The 22,054-nt window shown below is 51.7% G+C and overlaps 1 protein-coding gene across 1 annotated transcript in view; it reads right to left on the reverse strand.

Moving 5' to 3' along the window:
* ASAP3 (ArfGAP with SH3 domain, ankyrin repeat and PH domain 3) overlaps window positions 1-17,102 on the reverse strand; it is a 67,307-nt gene extending 50,205 nt beyond the window's left edge. The window contains exons 1-2 of the mRNA XM_074934622.1: window positions 16,833-17,102; window positions 3,101-3,173 (exon numbers count right to left, since the gene is read on the reverse strand). Coding sequence (XP_074790723.1) covers window positions 3,101-3,173; window positions 16,833-16,958 — 199 coding nt within the window. The 5' untranslated portion in view covers window positions 16,959-17,102. The remainder of the gene's footprint in view (window positions 1-3,100; window positions 3,174-16,832) is intronic.
* Between the last annotated feature and the right edge of the window lie 4,952 nt (window positions 17,103-22,054).

The following is a 22,054-nucleotide window of genomic DNA, read 5'->3' on the forward strand; positions in this document are numbered from 1 at the left end:
TAGTCTGACCTGGGTGTGACGTTGCACTCCATATGTTTTATGGAAATACGCTTATGAGTGTGAATATGATGTAACTGCTTTATGCAAAGGGTCTCCTGTAAGGTATCATAACAAAGGTTATAAACTACTGAATATATTCCTCCTACTTGTATGCATGTATCATTCTTGTACCTGAAGCTAAAAATATGAAGTATAACTCTGAGGCCCTATTGTAATTATGCAAAGTGTGGGCCATTAATGGTGGTTTAGAATCTTGATGGCTCCCATTGACTAGGGCAATTGGTTGGAAATGGTTTATTTACCTGCAAACCTTCCTGTGTACGTGTGGGCCAACCCAGGAAGAATGGAGACTAGGCCAGGGTCTTACAGTGACGTGTGACCATGTCACAGGATACTGAAATCCATCTTAATCATTGTACTTTTCCATTGATGAGGCGGGGGTGGGGACAAGCACAAACAAAAGATTCCCACCTTGTGCCAAAGATATAAAAGGGGGTGGAGCAGGACAAAAGGGGCTGCCAATCATGAGAAAACCCCTGCTTACCACCTGAGATGTCTGCTGGAACTAACAAAGACTGTACCAGGGGAAAGGATTGGGCCCAGACTAGGAAGGAGTCTAGTCTGTGAAAGAAGCTTATTGGAACATCTTTGATGTCGAGATATTATCTGTAATCAGTTTCTTAATGTATTAGACTTAGACTTGCGTGTTTTCTTTTATTTTGCTTTCTGACTTACTTTGTTCTGTGTTATTACTTGAAACCACTTAAATCCTACTTTATATACTTAATAAAGTCACTTTTTTTTATTAATAAACCCAGAGTAAGTGATTACTACCTGGGGGAGCAAACAGCTGTGCATCTCTCTCTATCAATGATATAGAGGGTGAACAATTTACAAGTTTACCCTGTATAAGCTTTATACAGAGTAAAATGGATTTGTTTGGGGTTTGGATGCCACTGGGAGCTGGGTGTCTGGGTGCTGGAGACGGGTAACCTGCTGAGCTGTTTTTAGTTCAATCTGCAGCTTTGGAGGGTGGTCCAGACCCTGGGTCTGTGCTGCAGCAGACTAGCATGTCTGGCTCACCAAGACAGCATTCTGGAAGTCCCAAGCTAGCAGGGAAAACGGGCTCAGAGGTAATTTCAGCACATCAGGTGACAGTCCCAAAGGGATCTCTGTGACCGAACCTGTCACACTGGGGTTCCCTCAATCTCTCCTGTTGAAGCTGCCGTATGACCCACCCATCCCACTCTCCCTTTAATCCCTGACCTAGAGGTTCTCCCCCGCAGACCCATCAGGGAGCAGAGGGCTCTGTGGAAGGGACTGACTCTGGGGAAGAGGGAGGATTTGGCTCAGCGAGATTCTCCAAAGTTTACTGCTCGCTGCCAGGAAACCAGGGGACTTATTTGAAAGCAAAAGCTGTTTAATTCAAATCTGATTTCCCAGCCTCCCACTGTTTGCGGCTGTGCTGCCCAGGGGCGAGCTCGACAGACGCTGCCAGCCCAGGAGCCCAGCACCAGACACTGCAAAGCACTCTCCAGCCGACTTAGCATTCAAAAGCTGAACTCACGGCTTTAATATTTAAAGACGCTTGAGAGTCAGCGGAACATTTCCTCCCCTGCCTGTTAAGAGAGTATCAAAGCCAAATGGGAATGGCTGGTGTACAGCCTGGGCATTACGTTAATGCAGAGCCAAGAGAGCGACTTGCAAGAGCAGAAATGGATGAAGGACTTTGGCCCAGATCTGTAGCTGGTGTGAATCAGTTTCTGCCAGCTGGGCACAGGGCCCTCTCTGATTTCAAGACACCATGACAAGAGATGGCAAATGCTGGCATTCTTTAGTCTTGAAAGGGATTGAGATGTGAAGGGACGCAGGATCACCGATCGAGGTCTCCATTCTACCCCCTCCCGTAACATGGGAACCAGCGTGTGTTCCGTTGAAGTAACGGCTCGTCAACTCAGTTCTACCAGTTGGCCTAACAGGAGCCCCTTCCGTTCACAGGCCCAGTGCCTGGCCAAGAATTACACCTCCCAGTGCCATGGGATGGTAACTATTACCGGTGATTAGCTATGGGACTTCCCTCAGGACACCTGGGTTCTACAGCCTAGGTTTGTACCATTCCTAGCACAATGGGGCCCTAATCATGGATACTCCCTAGGCACTACCAGAACAAACAATAAATCCATGTTTGCTACTCATTTCCTCTCTGCCTTATGCAACCATTTAATGCCCCTGTGCAAGGTGGATATTTTCCCCAATTTTACACATGGGGAAACTGAGGCACAGAGTAGCCAGCCGCATGTTGCCCAGGGCATCTCAGACACAACATCAGGGCTTGGAAGTAGAACACAGATATCCAGATTACAATTCTCATGCTTTAACCACTAGACTGGGCTCCCTGTATTTAGAGCAAATTAAATGGAAACACTATTCCACTCAGCTGGTAATGCAGTCCCCTGCCCTCAGGAGTCACAGAGTACTTCATTGCAGCTGGATTCGAGTAGTTCTCTGCTCTGTAATTATTGTTAAGACTGAAAGGGAGAGATCAGATCTTGCATCAGGTGATGATCTGCAGGTGAAGGAGCCCTGCACCTCTCATCCGGCAGTTAGGTACTCGGACACTGGTGATGAGAACCATAGAAGCACCTGTCTAGTTAGAAGATGCATGCATTCCTTTGCAGCACCGGGTTCAGGTCCTTGCCAAAGGCCGGATATCCGCCTCGAAGAATGGATGGCCCGATTGCATTTGTGATTGTACAGAGCCGAGCACAAAGGGCCATGACTGGGGCCCCTCAGAGCAGCCGCAGTACAACAATTGCACATCCTAACCCGCAGCCTGTACGCTGGGGAAGCGCTTGGCATCAGCTGAGCTCTCAAAAATGCCATGATGAGCAAACCAGGGGCAGCCCCGCGTCAATGCCAGAGCGAGCTGCCTGTGGGGAGATGTTCTCCTAACTCCTCACAGAGGATGATTGCATGGCCTCAGATTGCAGGCAGTGCTGCAAGCACCTGCTGGGCAGAAGCCTCCCCCTTCGGGGCAGCCACGACCCACCGCCTCCCCTCGCCCGCCAGTGCATGCCACTGCCTATGGAGCATAACTTACTGAGCCCGGAGACATGAATGGCTTTCACATATTTCCTTATCCTCTGGAGAATTGCTTGGTCACCGTCCAGGCTCTGCAAGGCAAACACAAAAGACTATCAGACTCGCCAGGCAACGCCGAGATCCCCCCCGCCTTCCTCTCTCCACCAACCGCTGCACAAAGTCCCTTTGAAGCACCCGACGTTTCGTCATGCAGATGTGCAGGGTAGTTGCCAACACACCCCGGGCTTGGAGAGGAGCTGGAGGACTCCCAAGCCACGGGCTCTGGCTAGACCAACTGGCATCAGAGTTCAGCAGAGCCTCTGCCAGATCCACACCCCCCCCCCCCTTTTTTTTTTTTTTTTTTTTTTTTTTTTTTTTACACACAGGAGCCGTGACCCTCCCGTGGCCAGACAAGTACACTGAAACTGGCTGCCCCCAGCAAGCCCGAGATAACGTTAGAGCCAGAGGGCCTGTCCCAGGCTGGTCCATTGCGTGCTTTGTGGGATAAAGGGAGATGAAGCACAGCCAGATGCTCTGTCTCTAATTGCATGGGCCCTGTCACTGTAGTATCAGAGAGAGGAAAGTCTCATTATCCCCATTGTACAGATGAGGAGCAGAGGCAGGGAGAGAGCAAGTGACTTGACCAAGGTCGTCTAGCATCTGCAGCAGAGAGAGAAATTGCGCCCCAATATCAAGAGTCCCTTAGCCACCAGTTCAGCCTTCTCCAGATACAGAGGCATGGCCCCTCATTTCCCCCTCAGCAGGAACTTACATACTCACAGAATCTACGTACCTAGGTTGGCAAGGCATGTGCGTCACCTCAATATCCCCATGGCACAACATTTGCATGATTTCCCTTTCCCCAGGTAAATCAGTCACACCAGTTATTTGTCTGACAAGTTTTGCCTCCCATCCTCACCCCCGTTTAGTGGCCGGGATGTCACCAGATTCATTCATGGTTCGAAAAAAAAGGGTAAGGGGGTCAAGGATGTCCAATGAGGAAATCAGTGAACGATTCTCGTCTCCAACCTGGCCCTTGTCAGTTCCCCTAGTCCCATGGTATCACTCCTGGCCCCTGCCTGGGTGGCATAGGTAACTAACGAACGCAGCCCAGAGCTCTGAATTTGACAAACATACAGCTTGAAATCCTGCTCCAGCAGGCCCTCGAGCACCGGCGCTAGGAGTCCGCTCCCCTCGGAGGCCTGCACTAGCAAAGGGCGAACGGCCATGGAAAGCCGACGCTCAAACCTCCCGGTCCCAGCCAAAGAGAAGTCGAACGAATACTCGAGACCGTTCCCCGCCCCGCACTCGGTTGTGCTTAGGACCTACTCCTACACAGAGCCCTGTGCCCCCCAGCTCACGGGCGCTAGAGAGCAGTGACAGAGATTTGAGACAACCGGACGTTGTAACAGTCAGGAAGGGGCAGTGGCGTTCATGCCCACCCCCAGTAAACCACACACGTCCAGCCCACTTCTGCTGTCTGAACAACAAAGAGGAAATTAAACGTTGGAGACACAGGACTCTCCTGTGCTCCTATCCTGCTCCATGGGGCCCTTCTGGACTTGGCAGTAATGAGCGAGGACTCAACTCCCTGGAGCTAAAGGAGAATCTGCCAGTTAGAGGAGCACGGGGACCTAGGGGATTGGTTCAGCTAGTGATCAGCTCATTCCCCTCCTCAGGGGATTACACCCAGAGCCCTGGGTGCTTCCCTCTACCAGTCTGCGGAGGGGGCACTGCAATCTACCCAGGAACAATTCTGTTATTGCAGTTGGCAGAAACCTTCAGGGACAGATCACAGCCAACTCCTGCCAGTCAGAGCCATCACAGACAGAGGCAGATGAAGGAGTCCTGGGGCCCTGGGCCAGAGCAAGTGGGGGCCCCACCCCACCCTACCACTTCCACCTCTGCCTGCAGCTCTGCCCATGGCCCCACCCCTTGCTGCTCCTTCCCCGGGACCTCGCCCCTGTTCCACCCAGGGTCCCCCCCATTCCGCCCCCCCTCTCCATGGCCCAACAACCCATTTGCTACTTTCTGCCTCCCCTCCCCCCAATGCAGCCTTAAGACTGGAGAAGCTCTGTCCCTGAGCCACGGCCCCAGGCCACAGTGGGGAGTGAGAGCTCCCTCGGCCCCAGGGCCATGGCAGATAGCGACAGCTCCTCCAGTCCTGGGACCGCAGCTGGGGTCTGGGTGCTAGGGCTTCCCCGGTGCTTCCCTAGGGCTTGCCGGAGAGAAGGTCGGGGGGCACTGGAGGCGTCCTCTGCCAGGGAGTGGGATCAGGGCATGGGGCTTTCCTCATCTCACCTGCCTGGGGGCCCCAGGACACGGGCCCCATAGCTAATCCGCCATTGATCACAGGAAAGAGACATGACAGTCCCTCCCTGTATGGCGCAGGTGCGACCACTCCCTGGCCTCCTGCATTCGGCCTTGGGCCCCTCGCTACCAACCAGATATTGACAAACCGGAGAGGGCCCAAAGCAGCGCAACAGGACTGATCAGAGAGATTGATCCCCGGGAGGGAAAGAGTTAACTGTAGCTTGGCTGGGTGTCAGCCAAGGGCAGGCATGATAACAGTCTACAAATATTTGAAGGGCGTGAACATCAAGGAGAGAGAGGGATCGTTTGGGGCAGAACCAGCAGCAGAACTGGCGGTAATGACATGAAGGCAGAGAAGATTTTAGGCTGATCATCAGACCGACTTCCTGACAAGGAATCCTTTTTCCCCCCAAGACAATGATGGAAGCCCCAGCTGCTGGGCTGGACAACAAGCCCTGTACAAAATGCTTATGTGCTGGCTACAGACGGGATAGGCAAATGGGTCCTGTCTGTCTTGGACTTCTGTGAGGGAGACTAAGGCAGACTGCCCGGCTGGCGCCCAGCTTCCTTCCCTCCCTACCTGTGGTCCCCCCCTGTCAAAATTTACCCTCCCAGATAAAGGCACCACTATCTCGTGATGTCCACATGGCATCACTGCGACCGTGAGGCCTTCGCTTCATCTCTCCTCTCCCTTTAAAGCGCCCCAGAATTCTGCCAACTTCAGCAGCAGTTCTGCTCTCGGCGGGTACGTCTGCACAACCCGCCTCCCAGCCTGGGTCGACAGCCTCGGCTCACGCGACGCTCTGAAACAGCCATGCAGACGAGCGTTCATGGCAGGATTTAGGCTTGGGGGCCAGCCCCCTTCGGAGCCCGAGCTGCAACTTCAAAGCGCCAGGCATTTTCAGCGTTCGCGCGAGCCGAGGCTGGCGACCCGGGCTGGGAGGCTCGCTGCCGCGGGCTGGGAAGACATACCCACAGCTCAGCGGCCTGCTCCACAGAGGACTCGCACACTCGTGGAGATTTTACTTTCCCGCTCGCATGGTTTTCCCTTTATGGAAAGGCCACCCGGTGTTAGACGCCGCCGAGAGCACACAGTCACCCTCTGCACACGTTGAAAATGCAGCTGACTCCTAGCTCAGACAAGCCAGCCTCAGGTGCAACACAACTCCTACCACACCGCCATGCCCAAAGGGCCCCAGGTCACTCCTGGAAGCTCTGGGGATACTGGCACATCCAACAAAGACGAGGAGCGGCTACTCTCGCCCTGGGCTTTCCCCCAAACAAGGCTTCGGTTCAGTTCACATGCAAGCCAACAGCCAAGTCCAGACGGCTCACTGGCAAACTCTAGGTCTCCAGCACGTACCGCTGGTCGCTTGGCACACTTAGGAAAGATCTTTTCTACATCTCTGCCTCACTTATTGCTGATGAAATGGGTTACTGCTGGCTCACCCAGCAGAGTAAACACTGGCTAGGGACAATGTTATAGGGCCAGATCCTGAAGTTTTCACTGAGGTCCAGATCACCCACCCCACTCCTATGGATGGAGACAATCCTCAATGGGTCAATCCCCCCCCCCCCATACACACACACACACACACACACACACAGAGTGGGGGTGTCAGGCCCAAACTCATTTACAGCAGTGTCAATCCAGAGTGACTCCACTGGGATGCAGAAACAGGGCCATCTTGAGTAGGAGTAGAGAGGTTATTTTACTTCTCTATTTTGCACTGGTGTGACCACTGCTGGAATAGTGTGTCCAGTTCTGGTGCCCACAGTTCAAGAAAGGTGTTGATCCTTTGGAGAGGGTTCAGAGAAGAGCCACGAGAATGATTTAAAGGCTTAGAAAACCTGCCTTATAGTCAGACTCAAAGAGCTCAATCTAATTAGCTGAAAGAGAAGGTTAAGCGGTGACTTCATTACAGTCTGTAAGTACCTACATGGGGAATAAATATTTAATAATGGGTTCTTCTAGCTAGCGGAGAGAGGTTGAACACAATCCAATGGCTGGAAATTGAAGCTAGACAAATCCAGACTGGAAATAAGGTGTAAATTTTTAACAGTGAAAGTCTTAAACCATTGGCCAATATACCAAGGGTTGTGGTGGAGTCTCCATCACAGACAATTTCTAAATCAAGATCGGAAGTTCTCCTAGAAGATATACTAAAAGGAATTATTTTGGGGAAGTTCTCTGGCCTGTCTATACAGGGGGTGAGATACATGATCACAATGGTCCCTGCTGGCCACAGACCCAGAGGCCTCAAAGTTTTCACAGCACAAAGTTGCACAACCACATCACAGGGAGATCAGTCAACAGAGAAGAAATAATTTGAGGCAGGACAGGCTGCCTGAGTGACAAGGCCACGGAGCCAATCAGACAGACTCTAACAAGGGAGCACAGATGCTTGTAATTGCTCGGTTCAGCCTCTGACTGTATCAACAGCAGATGTTACAAGATACCGTACGTAGTGCGTCTGTGCAGACTGCACTTGCCCTGCGCGCACAGGCCTCACCTGGCTGGAGAGGCAGGGGAAGGTGCATCAGCCAACTTGCCAGGTCGGAACTTGCTGGTCCAGACACAGGGGAGGAAGGAGGGACACCCCTTGGCTCCAGGAAGAGAAGCCACAGGCAGGAGAGATGCAGCCAGCTGTGCTCCTGCTCAGCGGATTCCCTGCTGGGCCTCTCCCCAGGGGAGCAGGTGTGCGAGCCCTCTTCCTCCACCAGGCACCCTTAGCTGTTTCAGCTTCTCACCCGGAAGAGATTGGCTTCCCCTTCCCTGGTGCCCGCATGAAGATCAGCTCAGCAGCAGAGATTCCCATAAAGGAGGAAATGAGCTTTTCCCTGGAAAGAGGAAAGCGTGTTTTGGGGGACAGGGGGGAGACAGATCTGCACCTGCAGTGAGAACAACGACCTCCCAGAGACGCATTTGATCCCACACTGCTTCATTGCTACCAACCAACCCTCCAAGGAGGTCCCATCCCCCCTGGGCATTTCAGCTCTAAGCCGGAAGACCTTGAATCACTTCCCAGCCGCACCCTGGCTGATCAGGAGGGAGGAGAGGGCGGCGCAGGATCTCCACCAACGGTCTCCGGTGCTTCTCCTCTGAGCTTCCCTCTTTATTGCGAGCAATCAATGGGAGCCATTCTTCACCCCCCATCGTTCAACGAAGGAGGAGACGGTTGGTACCACAGACGCGGCCAACTGGCAGGAGTGCCAGAGTGGAGAGCGACAGTGGTGAAATTTCAATTAGCAGCAGCAAAGCAAACACTGAGCGAGAAGGGCCTCCGGGCATAGGGCGCTGCACGGCAGTCAGGGGAAAGTCTGAGACTACAGGATGCAGGGCCAGACTCTGATCTCAGGGACTAGGCTGCTAGCAACCTGGAGTAACTCCACCAAGGTCAGAGTCTGGCCCAGAGAATAAAGGACGTGGCAGAGAAGGAGAAGACGGCACAAAATGATTATTTAGCCTGGAAAGGGAAAGATAACAGGGAAAGGTGGGCTTGTGATTAAGGCAAGTTACTTGACCCCCCCTTGGGTCTCCGTTCTTAAGTTAAAGATGGGCAGAATAGTCTTGTCTATTTAGACTTTGGGGCAGGGGCTCTCTCTCACTACATACAGCACCTAACACAACGTGGTCTCTAGATGCAACCCCAATGCAATTATGAAGAGTAAAGTGAACGCTGACCAGTGCTTGACCCTGTCCCACAATTAGGAGACAGGCGATGTCGTCCAGCTGGAGTCCTCCATTCCACCGGGCACTCAAAGGATCCCCCCCCCACCAGCCTGCCTCTTTCCTGCTCACTCCAGATCCTTGTCTCTGAAGCTGTTGCATTCTCCTGATCACCAGGAAGGTGCCACTGACCACCGCATGGGCATGGTATATGAAGCAAAGGTATATTACGGTCGCACCTAGAGGCCACAACTGAAATTGGGGGCCCCAGGGCATTGGGTGCTGTGCAGAAACATAGCGACTCCCTGCCCCACAGAGCTTGTGGTCTGACAAACAAAAGAAAAAGGGAGAAGGGAAGGGAAGCCACCTAAAAGCCAGGTAGGGCCATCACCATTAGCAGCTTCCCTGATGGGGACACCTTTGAATCACAGAGTATCAGGGTTGGAAGGGACCTCAGGAGGTCATCTAGTCTAACCCCCTGCTCAAAGCAGGACTAATCCCCAATTTTTTCCCCAGGTCCCTAAATGGCCCTTTCAAGGATTGAGCTCACAACCCTGGGTTTAGCAGGCCAATGCTCAAACCACTGAGCTATCCCTCCCCCACTTTCTCCTGCCTAGGGCTCTGAATCCCCCACACAGATGTTGGGTTGGAACGACCAGGTTACTGTTTACCTGGGGGCTGGACTGGACCTGCTGCCCCGAATCCCATTCACTGAAACCACCCACCCCCAAATCGTCCACTGAGCCAGCTAATCCCCCGACCCAGGGCGGGATCTGAACCTGCACCCTCGCTGAGCAGGACCCTATATCCTATTTGCTGAGCTCCCCTGAGCCAGCCAGCAAGTCCCCCTGTCTTGGGGCCAGACTCAGATCAGCAGAGTGAAAGACCCCCAAGTCTCATTCCCCTACCCAACCCACCTCATGAATCAGCCAGTCGCCTGGATCTAGGGCTGGAAAACAACGTCTCTGAGCACTGGTGGCAGGAACGTGCCACATCAGATCCAAGGTTGTGTTTATTTGGGTTTCCCTTCCAGTTCAATTCTCTATTCATAACATAATACAAACTAAATTGAACGATTCGGAGGCGAGGGACGAGAGCAAGGGTGGAGGATGGTGGGACCCAGCCAAATGCAGGGAAATTTTAGGATGGACATGGAGGAAAACTAGCGAGAATTTACAGCCACAGGAGGTCACCAAGTCAGCTAGTTCTGCAGCTGGATGCAAGAAGGAGCTGGAGAGTTTTATGAAGTTAACTGCCCTGGAAATTCAGCTCATGACAACCTGGGAGAAGCCCCCTACGTTTCCAGCTCTGTACTGAGGGCAACAGATTTCCAGGATAGAAGTTTACTAGAGAAGAAGGATGATCTTATAGTGAAGACACCGGACTGGAACTCAAATCCCAGCTCTGCCCCAGACCCGCCACCCCGCAATGTGTCTTTGGGCTATATGTCTGTGTGCCTCAGTTTCCCCATCTGTAAAATGGGGATAACGGTACTTTTCTCCCACCCTGTGCCGTATGTAGATTAACTCGCTGGCATGGGCTGCCTCTCAATGTGTCTGCATAGCACCTAACACGATGGGGCCATGCTCTCAAGTGGAGCCTCTAGATGCCACTGTAGCACAAATACTAATAAATCCATGAACTCTTCCAGACAGGGACCATCTGTATTGTACAGCTCACAAAGAGCCAAGCACATCGTTGGTGTTAACGATAAATATTCCTGCTATTCCGCCCCAGGACTGTGATTTGGTACAAAAAAGCTTTTACAAAAAACCAAGCAGGATCTGAAACATTTCTGCTGGGGCGGAATTTGAAGTGATACTGTGTCTTTCGGGTTATTAACATTTCTGGTTCTGCTATTCCGAGAGACAACAAGCAGGATCCAGTGCCTAGGACAAAGCTAGCAGGCAGCAGGCTAGATACAGATCACACTCAGAGGGTGGGGTGCTTAGGGGGATTGTAGCCTGCTCCTCCCCTACCAATATCATTCACTTAAAAGAACGCTCCCCCAGCAGCGTTCAGGGCTCTAAATTTGACTCACTTTAACCTTTTCACTGCTGTTGAACCTCTCTAACCGCAGTGGCTAAAACCCTGGACCCTAATGATCTTCCCCAATTAAGCCACAAAAGACCCCCACCCCCGTGGATATTAGCATTCCTTTTTTCCAGGTGAGGAAACTGAGGCACAAAGCCATTTAAGTGACTTGCCCAAAGTCGCATAGCGAATGAATGGGAGAGCAGGGAACCGAACCACACACACGCTGTCTCCCTCCCCCCACACAACAGTTCCTCTCAATCTTTTCTGCTTATCAATATATCATTGTTGGAGCTGGCTGACCGTTAAAATACTGATTCCACTAAATCAAAACCTTTCAGGGATTGTAACAATTTAATCAAAGCTTTAGACAGGGAATTATCTGCACATGTCACCTTGACTTTTATATTGTCTTTATACTAGAATTCAACAGTCAAAATACTTTGATTTAATAGAAAGTTGGAGTGTTTTGACCTTTGCAAAACAAAACATTCACAAGATTCCGAACTGTCGGGTTTGGGCCATTTCATGTCATGGACAATACCGGGATATCTGCTTTTCGGCCTCACTGGGGATACAATTCCAAAATCTTGGATTTTCCATGACAGGGGAATTCCATTTTTCAACCAGCTTTAATTATACGTGAGAGTCCATTTCAAAGAGAGGTCACAAGGTATGCTGGGTTCCCAGCCAGCAACACCTCTAGTCCATTGCTACAACAATTTCCTAGAGCTTTTCTAGTCTTTACTGGGTTTTGAGTCCTCTCTGCTCTTTACGAGGTGCCGTTGCACTAGGAATGCTCAGATGGGGTCATGGGAAGATCCCCTTTCCAAGACAAGCCCCAGAGCTCTTGTGCTTGGATTTCTGGGCTAAGACTCTGCTAGGATTTTCTGTTCATCGTCCTTCGTCCCCTCTTCTCACAGCCCAGTGTGATCCATAGGGCCCTACCAAATTCACGGCTGTGAAAAACACCTGAAATCATGACATTTATGGATTATTTATAATCCTCTGACCGTGAAATTGACCAAAATGGACCGTGACTTTGGTAGATCCCTAGTGATCAATCACAGCCCCACACAATCTATGCCGACATCCAGCTCCCCCAACACAGTAGCCTGGACCTTCTCCTCTGGAGCCACAGCTCTACCATGCGAAGCCTGAAGACGCCATCTAGCTTCTCCTGTGCCGGTAACTTCTACACCTGGATTCTGACCACGTTCTCCTACACAACGGCACTTTCTCCAACCCTACTGCAGCAGGCTGGGAGCTCGATAGATCTCATGGCTAAGGTGGGTCAGGCCTGCCTGGTACTTGAATGAGAGACCAAGGCAAAGCCAGGGTCCTGCAAGAAGCCATGTAAACCATTCAACAGATCCTCTCAGTACAGACTCCAAATGGAAGAGCCGTTACACCAGTGTGGGGACGGAAGGTGCTGCTCCGCTGAAAGGTTCCTTTGGGTGGGACATAGAACCTCAATCACACTTGGCCTCCCTGCAGCATCAAGAGGACAAAATAATTCTTCACTTCCTGTCCTAAGGAGTTTGCCTAGTATTTCCGCAAGCCATTAGAACAGCTGCCGCCATCCACCCCAGAGGTGGCTGCACGTCTGTAGCGAGCGAGGCAGTTTAGAGACCCCACAGAGTGCTTTGGGGAGTTAACCAACAAGCACTCGGTATGTACATCAGTATGGTATTCTGAGCGCGGCTGGCTCCAGGGCCGCTGATTTGTACATTGGGGGCCGGATCAAATGAAAAAGCCGTTCCAGACAGCTCAGAGAGAGGCGACCACACACGCTTGACTTGCAAGTCACGGCACCAGAGGGATGATTTGAAAGATGCTTCCCTTCTCTCTTCCCCAGACCCCTGCCCCTCTCCATTGCCTGCCAGGCTGGTGCCCACGCTGCACAACCGCGAAGCGGGGATTGTGCTGTGGGGGGGGGGGGGGAAAGAGAGTCTTCCTACAATTCTTTCCCCAAACTGAAGGGCAGGCGGAGTCGACAGCACTCAGCCCTCGTCTGGATGCTGATAGATCAGGGTCGTCTGGAAATACTTGCTCTCTGCCAACTATGGTCCAGCGAGGATCCCCCTCCCTCCACTCTCCAAAACACCCTTCCCCAGGGACAGACACTCTCTCTCCCCAGAATCCCCCTTCAAGAGCTCCACGCCCCACTGCAGGCAACACAAGCTGAGCCCTTGATACTGTCAGCTGAGTATTCAGAGACAAAGCCGCAGCAACCACTGCTCATGCACTCACTGTGGCCCTAACTAACCTTGCAAGCAACTCCACGCAGGCAGACCTTGGACCAGCTGGCATCAGTGCGGGGCTCGGGATGGGGTGAAGGCATCACACACAAGGCATCACTAGCAGGATGGGGGCCTACAATCCTGCAAACCGCTCTGCAGGCAAGTAACATGCAACGTGTCCCACTGAACTCAGTCACATATTCAAGCGATTGCAGCATCAAAGCCCATTGGGGCTGTCTTCCTACTTGCTTATGGGGAACGAAAGCATTTTTGTCTAACTGGACTCCCAGCTTCTTTACCCTCCCTTCTCCGCAGCACACGCGCCCCTGGGACATGGGGTTTATCACCAGCTAATGGCAGAGGGTGGGGGAGAATCATCTTGTGGGATTCCCTTGTTAAAATATTGGCAGCATATCACTGCCCCAAGGCAGCCTCTGGCCAGCTGCGGGAGGGAGAAGAGATGAGAAGCAGATTTACTGACCTAGAATATATTGCACTATTAGAGAGCTTTCTCCTGGCCCAGTGTGTGACGAGCTAGTCACAGTACAGGGGGGCATCACCCCCTAAATAAAGTCTCAGAACAGGCTTGGGGCAGGGGATGTGTGAGGAATTGGACAGACTGTACATAGGACATCGAGCTATTGATCACAGCTCTCAATGCCAGACCCTGTGTCTGCAGCCACACACGTGCTAGAACAGAGGTTGGGATTCTCACAAGGAGCCATAGGGGATCTGGCACGGGGGGCATCTCTGTGACTGTTACTCAACATTGACAGCTGCTCCCATTCTTCACTAGCACAGATCAGTGACTGTTGACTTTATTTTTCCAGTGAGTGATTTTAAATTTTATCGCAAGTTAATGGAGTTGGTTTTTTGCTTGTAAGATGGGGCGGGGGAGGGGGGAAGAACTCTAGCATCCTGGCCAGATTTGCATCATTTTATTCTGACTCTTTAAATTTCCTCCCAGCTATTCCAACTGGGAAAAAAGCATTCTTCACTTCCCTCTTCCTAAGGATCGGAATGGAACAGTCCTGCCGCATTCCACTGGCAGAGGAATGAGCCATACATTCGGTATAAATATTTTTTTTAGAAGTATGAATTCATGGACAGTCCATGGCTCCTTCACCCACCAGCACCGTGTTGATTGGTAGCACAGCAGCGCCTAGGAACCCTGGTCATCACTGGGCTAGGTACTGCACAAACTCCAAACAGATGGTCCCCACCCCAGAGAGCTTACAATCCACGAATTCAATGACTTTACACACAGCCCCACCCCCATAAAGATTGTTAAAGCACTTGTGGGCAAAAGGCACCATATACCGTAAGATATCGTCCCTGAAAGTAACAGGACTTGAAGAAGCAAGATGAAGGAAAACGGCCATTCAATGCCCCCTTGCCAGACCAAGCCACGTGGCAGCATCCATCTCAGCCTCCCCGGTGTCACTTATACCACCAAGACCTGGCAGGGAAACGGGGTCCCCTTCTCACTGCAGGGCTTGATCCAAGTCCCGTTGAAGTCAATGACAGTCTTTCCATTGACTTTAATGGGAGTCAGCTCAGGCCTCAAAGGAAGAGCTGGGGGGTCCTTCAGAAGCAGCTGTTAGAGAAGCCAGACTGCGCCAGTGCCCACAAAGGGTATGTCTACATGGCAGCTGGGAGCGTGCTCCCTGGCTCGGCTAGGCAGACACGCGGGAGGTTTGTGCAAGCTTCCGTGATAGCAGCATAGCTGGGGTAGCATGGACACTAGCTCGGGCCACCCACCTGAACACAAACTCACCCATACCCTCTGGGAATGCACTTGGGTTACCAGCCTGAGCCTCCGCCCATGCTGCCCCCCCGCCACACTGCTATTTTTAGCACACTAGCTGGAGCTAGCCTGTCTACCTGGAGCGGCCTGTCTACCCGAGCATGGGGGCACTTTCCCAGCAGCAGCATAGACATGCTCAAAAGCTTCACCGAAGCCCTAAAGTGGGACCTTGCTCCCACCTTTCCTGTGACCCTCCCTGGACAGCAGATAGTCATGGAGCCAACACCCTACATTGCTGATGTGAGAGACACCACTGATCTCTCTGCCATAAGATCACCATCCGAGTTTCATAGATGCAATAGGTCTGACCTCATCATGTGGAGGGAGGAGGAGGGTCTGTTTAGGAGAAGGAGGGATAGGATCCAGCATCTGCAACTGGAGCAACCCCTACCAACCTACCCACTGATCTAGTTGCAGGATCTAGCCCCAGATCCTCAAGTCCATTCCTTCTGCCATGAGGACTCAGCAAAATACACAGGACCAGCTGCAAACTGCCCTTATTCAAAATATAGACACTCCAGCATTCACGGAGATGGTGCAAAACACCGCAGCTTCCAGCAGTTGGAATCGTTATTGTAGCAGAATACTGTCTGGTTCTTAGTAACCCGAAAGACACGGTATCAATTCAAATTCCGCCCCAGAACTGTGATTTGGTAGAAAAAAGCTTTTACAAAAAACCAAGCAGGATCTGAAACATTTCTGTGATTTTCTTTCTTAAAATTCCCAGGCAAATGATACTTTTAAAACAGGCAGACACCACAACCCCCACACTTTATGACAGGAGGAACCCGAAAGTGAAACTGACTATAAACAGAAGATACTTCCCTGATTTTGTCTATTTCGGCCTGAACTGTGTCAACCCACTTTGAACGTATAAACAGCTCTGCTGAAAATCAAGGGGATTACTCGCAAGCCTACAGTTCAGCACGTGCACAAGATCGGGATCGGGATTTGCAGGATCGGGGCCTTGTACACGCTCTTCAGAGAGGGCACAGTGTCTTTTTAGACTTATGTACAGTATGCCCACGAAAAGAGGGCGGTTGGAGTCTCTATGTGCTGCTGTTATCCAGAGGGTTCATTTTCCATTGTCCAAATTGGAGGTACAAACCCCCCACCCCCCCGCGGCATAAACAGTGAAAACAGAAATAGACAGTTAGTTACCTTCCAATAGTCGAAGGCGTTGCTGGTAGTCAAGCTAAGGAAAGGCGTTCATTGTAAGTGCGGAGTTTTGTTTTTCAACCAAGAGCATCTTTCCCAAGCCGGCTGGGCTCCCAGCTAAGGGAAGAGTTTCCTCACCCAGGGTAAGGAAAGGAACAGCCGGGGTCGGCGACGCGCTGAGAGGCATGAAACTGACTCAGATGGCCAGGTCGTTCAACAACTTAGCAAGATCCTAACAGACTCTTCCGCCCTTTGCAGGAGAGGTGCAAAGCGCCTTCTCTTGAAGAGAAATCACGTCTGATTTCAGGAAAGATGGCAAGAAAAGGGCCGGGGGGGGGGGGGGGAGAACGAGGCACGAGGAACAGATCCAAGCTGCCTCCTGCAGTAACAAGACCTACCACAAAACAAAAGGGAGACGCCCCCTCCCAGCGAAAGGTGGGAGAAGCACCTAATTCCCAGTTTCAAGGGAGAGAACCCCGGCAGGACACCGTTCCCCCCCCCTCCTCTTCTGCTGCCCCTCACTCACCTCTTCCAGCACCGCCACCGCCCCCCGGCACTTCTGCATTTTGGAGGAGAAGGTAGAAGCCGCCGGGGAGCTCAGGTCTTCCGAAGTCACCGCCAGGAACTCCGAGACGCTGATCTGCTCAGGCATGTTGGGGATGTTGCCCTGCGACGGGGGGCGACTGGAAACTCACCCAATGGCAAAGGGAACGGGAGAGGGTGACCCGGGGCAGGACGGGGGGGAGGGACGGGCAGAGCGAGAGAATCTTGCACCACTTTGGTCAATTTCACATCGCAGCTGCTGCGCTCTCGGCGCAATTGACTAGAGACGCCCAGGAGCGCTCTCGTAAGTTTCTCTCTCCTGCTCCCTCCCTCCCTGCAGAGGCTTTCAGTGCAATCACGTGGGGATATTGTTACACAGCCAATGCATATATGCCTGCAAGCTCGGAGTTTTGGCCAAGTGCCTGTTAAAGGCAAAGTGCATCCAATTCCCCGCCTGGGTCCCCCCCCGGCCTCAGTGCAAACTGAGGCTGCTGTTCTCATGAGGGCCTGGAGCGGTGGCTGTTATCTTTGCTTTTCCTGTCTTGTACAGGTGTCACGCACTCCCTGCCCAGTGAAAGATGCTGCTTGCCTCTCTAAGCGTCTGCTAATGATCAGTCATTAGGATCCTTATGTGCAGCAGAATCCCCATTATCGCCTGCCCTTCCTGTAGGAAGAAGCTAGAACCCTTTCTCTCCCCCAGTCAAATGTCTCCCTTCCGCCCCGCAAAACGTTGCCTTAAAGCTTTTGATCTCCACTGATGTTAAGCAGATAAAGTTGGGTGAGGGGCCAGGAGGGTAGAGCAGTAACCCAGGACCAGATGAAAGAAGCCAGACTCCAGAGAGAAAACCCTTTTGACTCCTCCCTTCAAAGACAAAGCGTGCTACACTCTTCTGAGTGTGGGAAAAGAAACAGCCCAGGTCAGGCACTAGGGAGGCTGTCATGGACTTCTCACATTATGTTGCATATGACAGGGCTTAGTCACTGATCCAAGAGATTGCTGGCCAGGTCCTGGAGTAATTTGCAGTGCTGTAACACCATAGTATGACTCTTTCTCTAAGGCTCTTTTCCACATTTTTATGATTGTTTGTTTATCTTGGGGTAGTGCCCCCGTTGCTCCAGCTGCAATCAGGGTCCCATCCATACACATAGGCCTGAAGCCTGCAAAGGCTTAGTTACACACATGCTTAACTTCATAAACCGGGGATGGGCAAGGGCCACATCGGGATTCTGAAACTGTATGGAGGGCCGGGCCGGGCTGGGTACAGAAGGCCATGCCCCCACCCCCTAGCTGCCCCTTCCCACTTCCCGCCCCCTGACTGCCCCCCTCAGAACCTCTGACCCATCCAATCCCCCCTGACTGCCCCCTCCTGGGACCCCCGGGACCCCACTCCCTATCCAACCCCTCCTGCTCCCTGAGTACCCTGACCCCTATCCACACCCCCGCCCCCTTAGACTCGCACGCCTATCCAATCCCCCCTGTTCCCCATCCCCTGACCACCCCCCCCCCAGAACCTCCACCCCAACCAACCATCCCCTACTCCCTGTCCCCTGACTGCCCCCTGGAATCCCCTGTCCCTTACCTAACCCTCCCCCCGGCATGGCGGCTTGGCTGTGGGGGAGCAGGGGACAGCAGAGGAGGGGCTGGGGGCTAGCCTCCCCAGCCGGGACCTCAAGGGCTGGGCAGGACGATTCCGTGGGCCGTAGTTTGCCCACCTCTGTCATACACTGCAAGTAGCCCCATAGAAGTCAACAATACAGTAGAACCTCAGAGGTACAAACACCAGAGGTACGAACTGACCGGTCAACCACACACCTCCTTTGGAACCTTTGGGGGGAGGGATAGCTCAGTGGTTTGAGCACTGGCCTGCTAAACCCAGGGTTGTGAGTTCAATCCTTGAGCGGGCCATTTAGGAATCTGGGGCAAAAATTGGAGATTGGCCCTGCTTTGAGCAGGGGGTTGGACTAGATGACCTGCTGAGGTCCCTTCCAACCCTGAGATTCTATGATTCTATGAAGTACACAGTCAGGCAGCAGCAGAGACCCCAAAAATGCAAATACCGTACAGCACAGTACTGTGTTAAACATAAAATACTAAAAACATAGAGGGACAGTTTAAAAAAAAAAATTGATAAGGCAACAAACCTGTTTCTGTGCTTGCTTCCTTTAAATCAAGATGGTTAAGAGCAGCATTTTTCTCCTGCACAGTAACATTTCAAAGCTGTGCTGTCAACGTTCAGTCGTCAGCTTTTGAAAGAACAACCCCCGTGTTTTGTTCGGACAACCGTTGTTCCTGAGGTGTTCATACTGTACTCGCTGTGAGAAAAAAGTGACCCTCTGCACGCGGGGGGTCCTGGTGAGGGAGTCCCTGCCCCCAAAGAGTTTGCAAGCTTTCTAGAGAAGACAGGGGAATGTGAGAAAGGGAGGACTATTGCCCCATTTCATAGCGAGGGAAGTGAGGCACAGATAGATCAAGTTTCAGAGTAGCAGCCGTGTTAGTCTGTATTCGCAAAAAGAAAAGGAGGACTTGTGGCACCTTAAAGACTCACCAATTTATTTGAGCATAAGCTTTTGTGAGCTACAGCTCACTTCGATCAAGTGACTTCCTCAAGTCACACAGGGAGTCTGTGGAAGTGGAAAAACAAGGAGTTGAACCCGCAGCCCTGAGCCTTAACCACCAGCTGGTCCTTCCTCTCCTTGGGATATGATAAGCAATGACTTTATGCTCGGCTCTGTACTCAGGCACTCTCTGCCCCTGGAGTTCAGAGTCTAAATCAAATACAGATGGCAGTGATCTGCTTTATAGGATACACATGCTGAAGGCCCAAAGCGAAAGCAGCTCTTTATGGCTGTGTTGTGTCTTTTAATGCTGTACTTGGCGGTTTAACTTTGAAAAGAGCCACAGGAGAAGTGAGATTCAAGGAGGGATTTGAATGACGAAAGCAGGGGTTGCTTGGGGTATAAAAAGGGGAAGGGAGCCCCGACCACAAGGGACAGCATGAGACAGGCATGAAGACAACAGCAGGGGGAGAGGAGTAATAACCCTTCTTTTGAAGGGCTTAGCTACACGGGGAAATTGACCAGAGAAGCACCCTCTATGGACACTTATTCTGAAATAACTCTAGCACTTTAAATTCACTTCCTACCTTATTTCAGAGTAACTTCCTTGTGTAGCTAAGCTCTTATAAAGGAAGGTCAATAACATTATCCCCAATGTACAGAGGGGGAAACTGAGGCAGAGAGCATCCCCCCCCAAGATGACACAGGAAGTCAGTGGCAGAGCCAGCACTAGACCCCAAGTCTGAGGAGTCCCAGTGCCATGCCCCGGTCATGCTGCCCTTCTAAACCATCGCTACGTAACCTGCAATCTTATAAAGAAGAAGTTTATAAAGGACTTCAGCAGAGTTGGGAAAGAAATGGCAGGAGGGCCCAGATCCAAAGCTATTTAGACTCCTAACTTCCACTGAGCCTAACTCCCTTTGTGGATCGGGGCCGAGGCGAATAGGAGCCACCTTATAGCCAGAGCTCGTTACAAGCCACAGTGTCACAACATGGACTCCCGCTGTGGAAATCAAACCAAGTTGTGGAATCACACAGTGGTGGCAGCAGCTGTGGTTCCAGAAGGACGGGCTGCTTCAGACTCTTCAGCCTTGGGTCTCACAGGTCCCCTTGACCACAGAAATGGGCCTTGAAGGGCCTAGCACTTTGACAGCCCCGATAATACTTTGCACTGCCCCAGCATGGGTAGCGGTTAACTAATCAAGCCTCACAATACCCTGCTGGGGGCAGGGGGAGGGATATGGCCCCACATAAATGCTTTAGAAATACGGAACTTTGCAAAAATGCAGCCATCTCTGGAGTTGGAGCACGGCAGCCATTTAACAGCCTGCACCAGGGCTACACAGCATTTTGGGTCAGGAAATGAAGGAGGAGCCCATCTCCAGAAGAAACTGCATAGAGCAATCAGGGCATCGAGATGTAATTACGCAGGTTGGTATCGGGTGAGACACCAGGGTTAACACCTTTGCTCCTCGGAAAAGTGCTTCAGTGGCTGTGAATGGACAGAACCTTTGTTTTATAATGGGAGTCAGAGTTGTTAGTACTGATCAAAAAGTCATTCCGATACCACATCTCTCCCCCCAACTCCGTACAGTCAGAAAACCAGGGGTGCGGGGAGACGTGCGCTGTTCAGGAAGTTTAAAATCAATAGAAAACATTTCCAAAGACTTGAACCTGACATGGATCGTGACCATTAGCAGGGGAGCAGCAAGCCCTGTGCTAGATCATGCTGCCAAGCTATGTGGTAGGGGACAGTAAAGAATCATAGAATATCAGGGTTGGAAGGGACCTCAGGAGGTCATCTAGTCCAACCCCCTGCTCAAAGCAGGACCAATCCCCAACTAAATCATCCCAGCCAGGGCTTTGTCAAGCCTGACCTTAAAAATATCTAAGGAAGGAGATTCCACCACCTCCCTAGGTAACGCATTCCAGTGTTTCATCACCCTCCTAGTGAAAATGTTTTTCCTAACATCCAACCTAAACCTCCCCCACTGCAACTTGAGACCATTACTCCCCGTTCTGTCATCCACTACCACTGAGAACAGTCTAGATCCATCCTCTTTGGAACCCCCTTTCAGGTAGTTGAAAGCAGCTATCAAATCCCCCCTCATTCTTCTCTTCCGCAGACTAAACAATCCCAGTTCCCTCAGCCTCTCCTCATAAGTCATGTGTTCCAGTCCCCTAATCATTTTTGTTGCCCTCCACTGGACGCTTTCCAATTTTTCCACATCCTTCTTGTAGTGTGGGGCCCAAAAGCCATGGGACCCTGCTGACCTCTGTTCTCAGGGTAGTTCCCATCTGTGCCCAGCCTTCGGAGAGTGAGCAGTGATGTCCTGGTGTATATGAGAAAGGCCACATGGTCTAAGCCCAGGGCAAGGAGCCAGGAAGTCCTAAGTGCGAATTCTAAGGCGGATTCCAGCTCCCTCTGGAAGTCATTTCTCCCCGTCTGCCTGCATTCCCTCACCTGCAACATGGCAATGACAATAACAATAACAGGATGATGAGCTGGTTAGGCTGTATATACACCACTGCCCTCTACTGGAGAGAATCAGGGCTGCTTACGGGTGCATCAAAGACCCGAGCTGGCGAGTGAGGATTCGCCTTTAGCTCAAGTAGAAACACACTCTGGTTTTAGAGCAGGAGGACGGG

Source organism: Natator depressus, chromosome 19, assembly GCF_965152275.1.
Source record: "Natator depressus isolate rNatDep1 chromosome 19, rNatDep2.hap1, whole genome shotgun sequence".
NCBI classification, from domain to species: Eukaryota; Metazoa; Chordata; order Testudines; family Cheloniidae; genus Natator; species Natator depressus.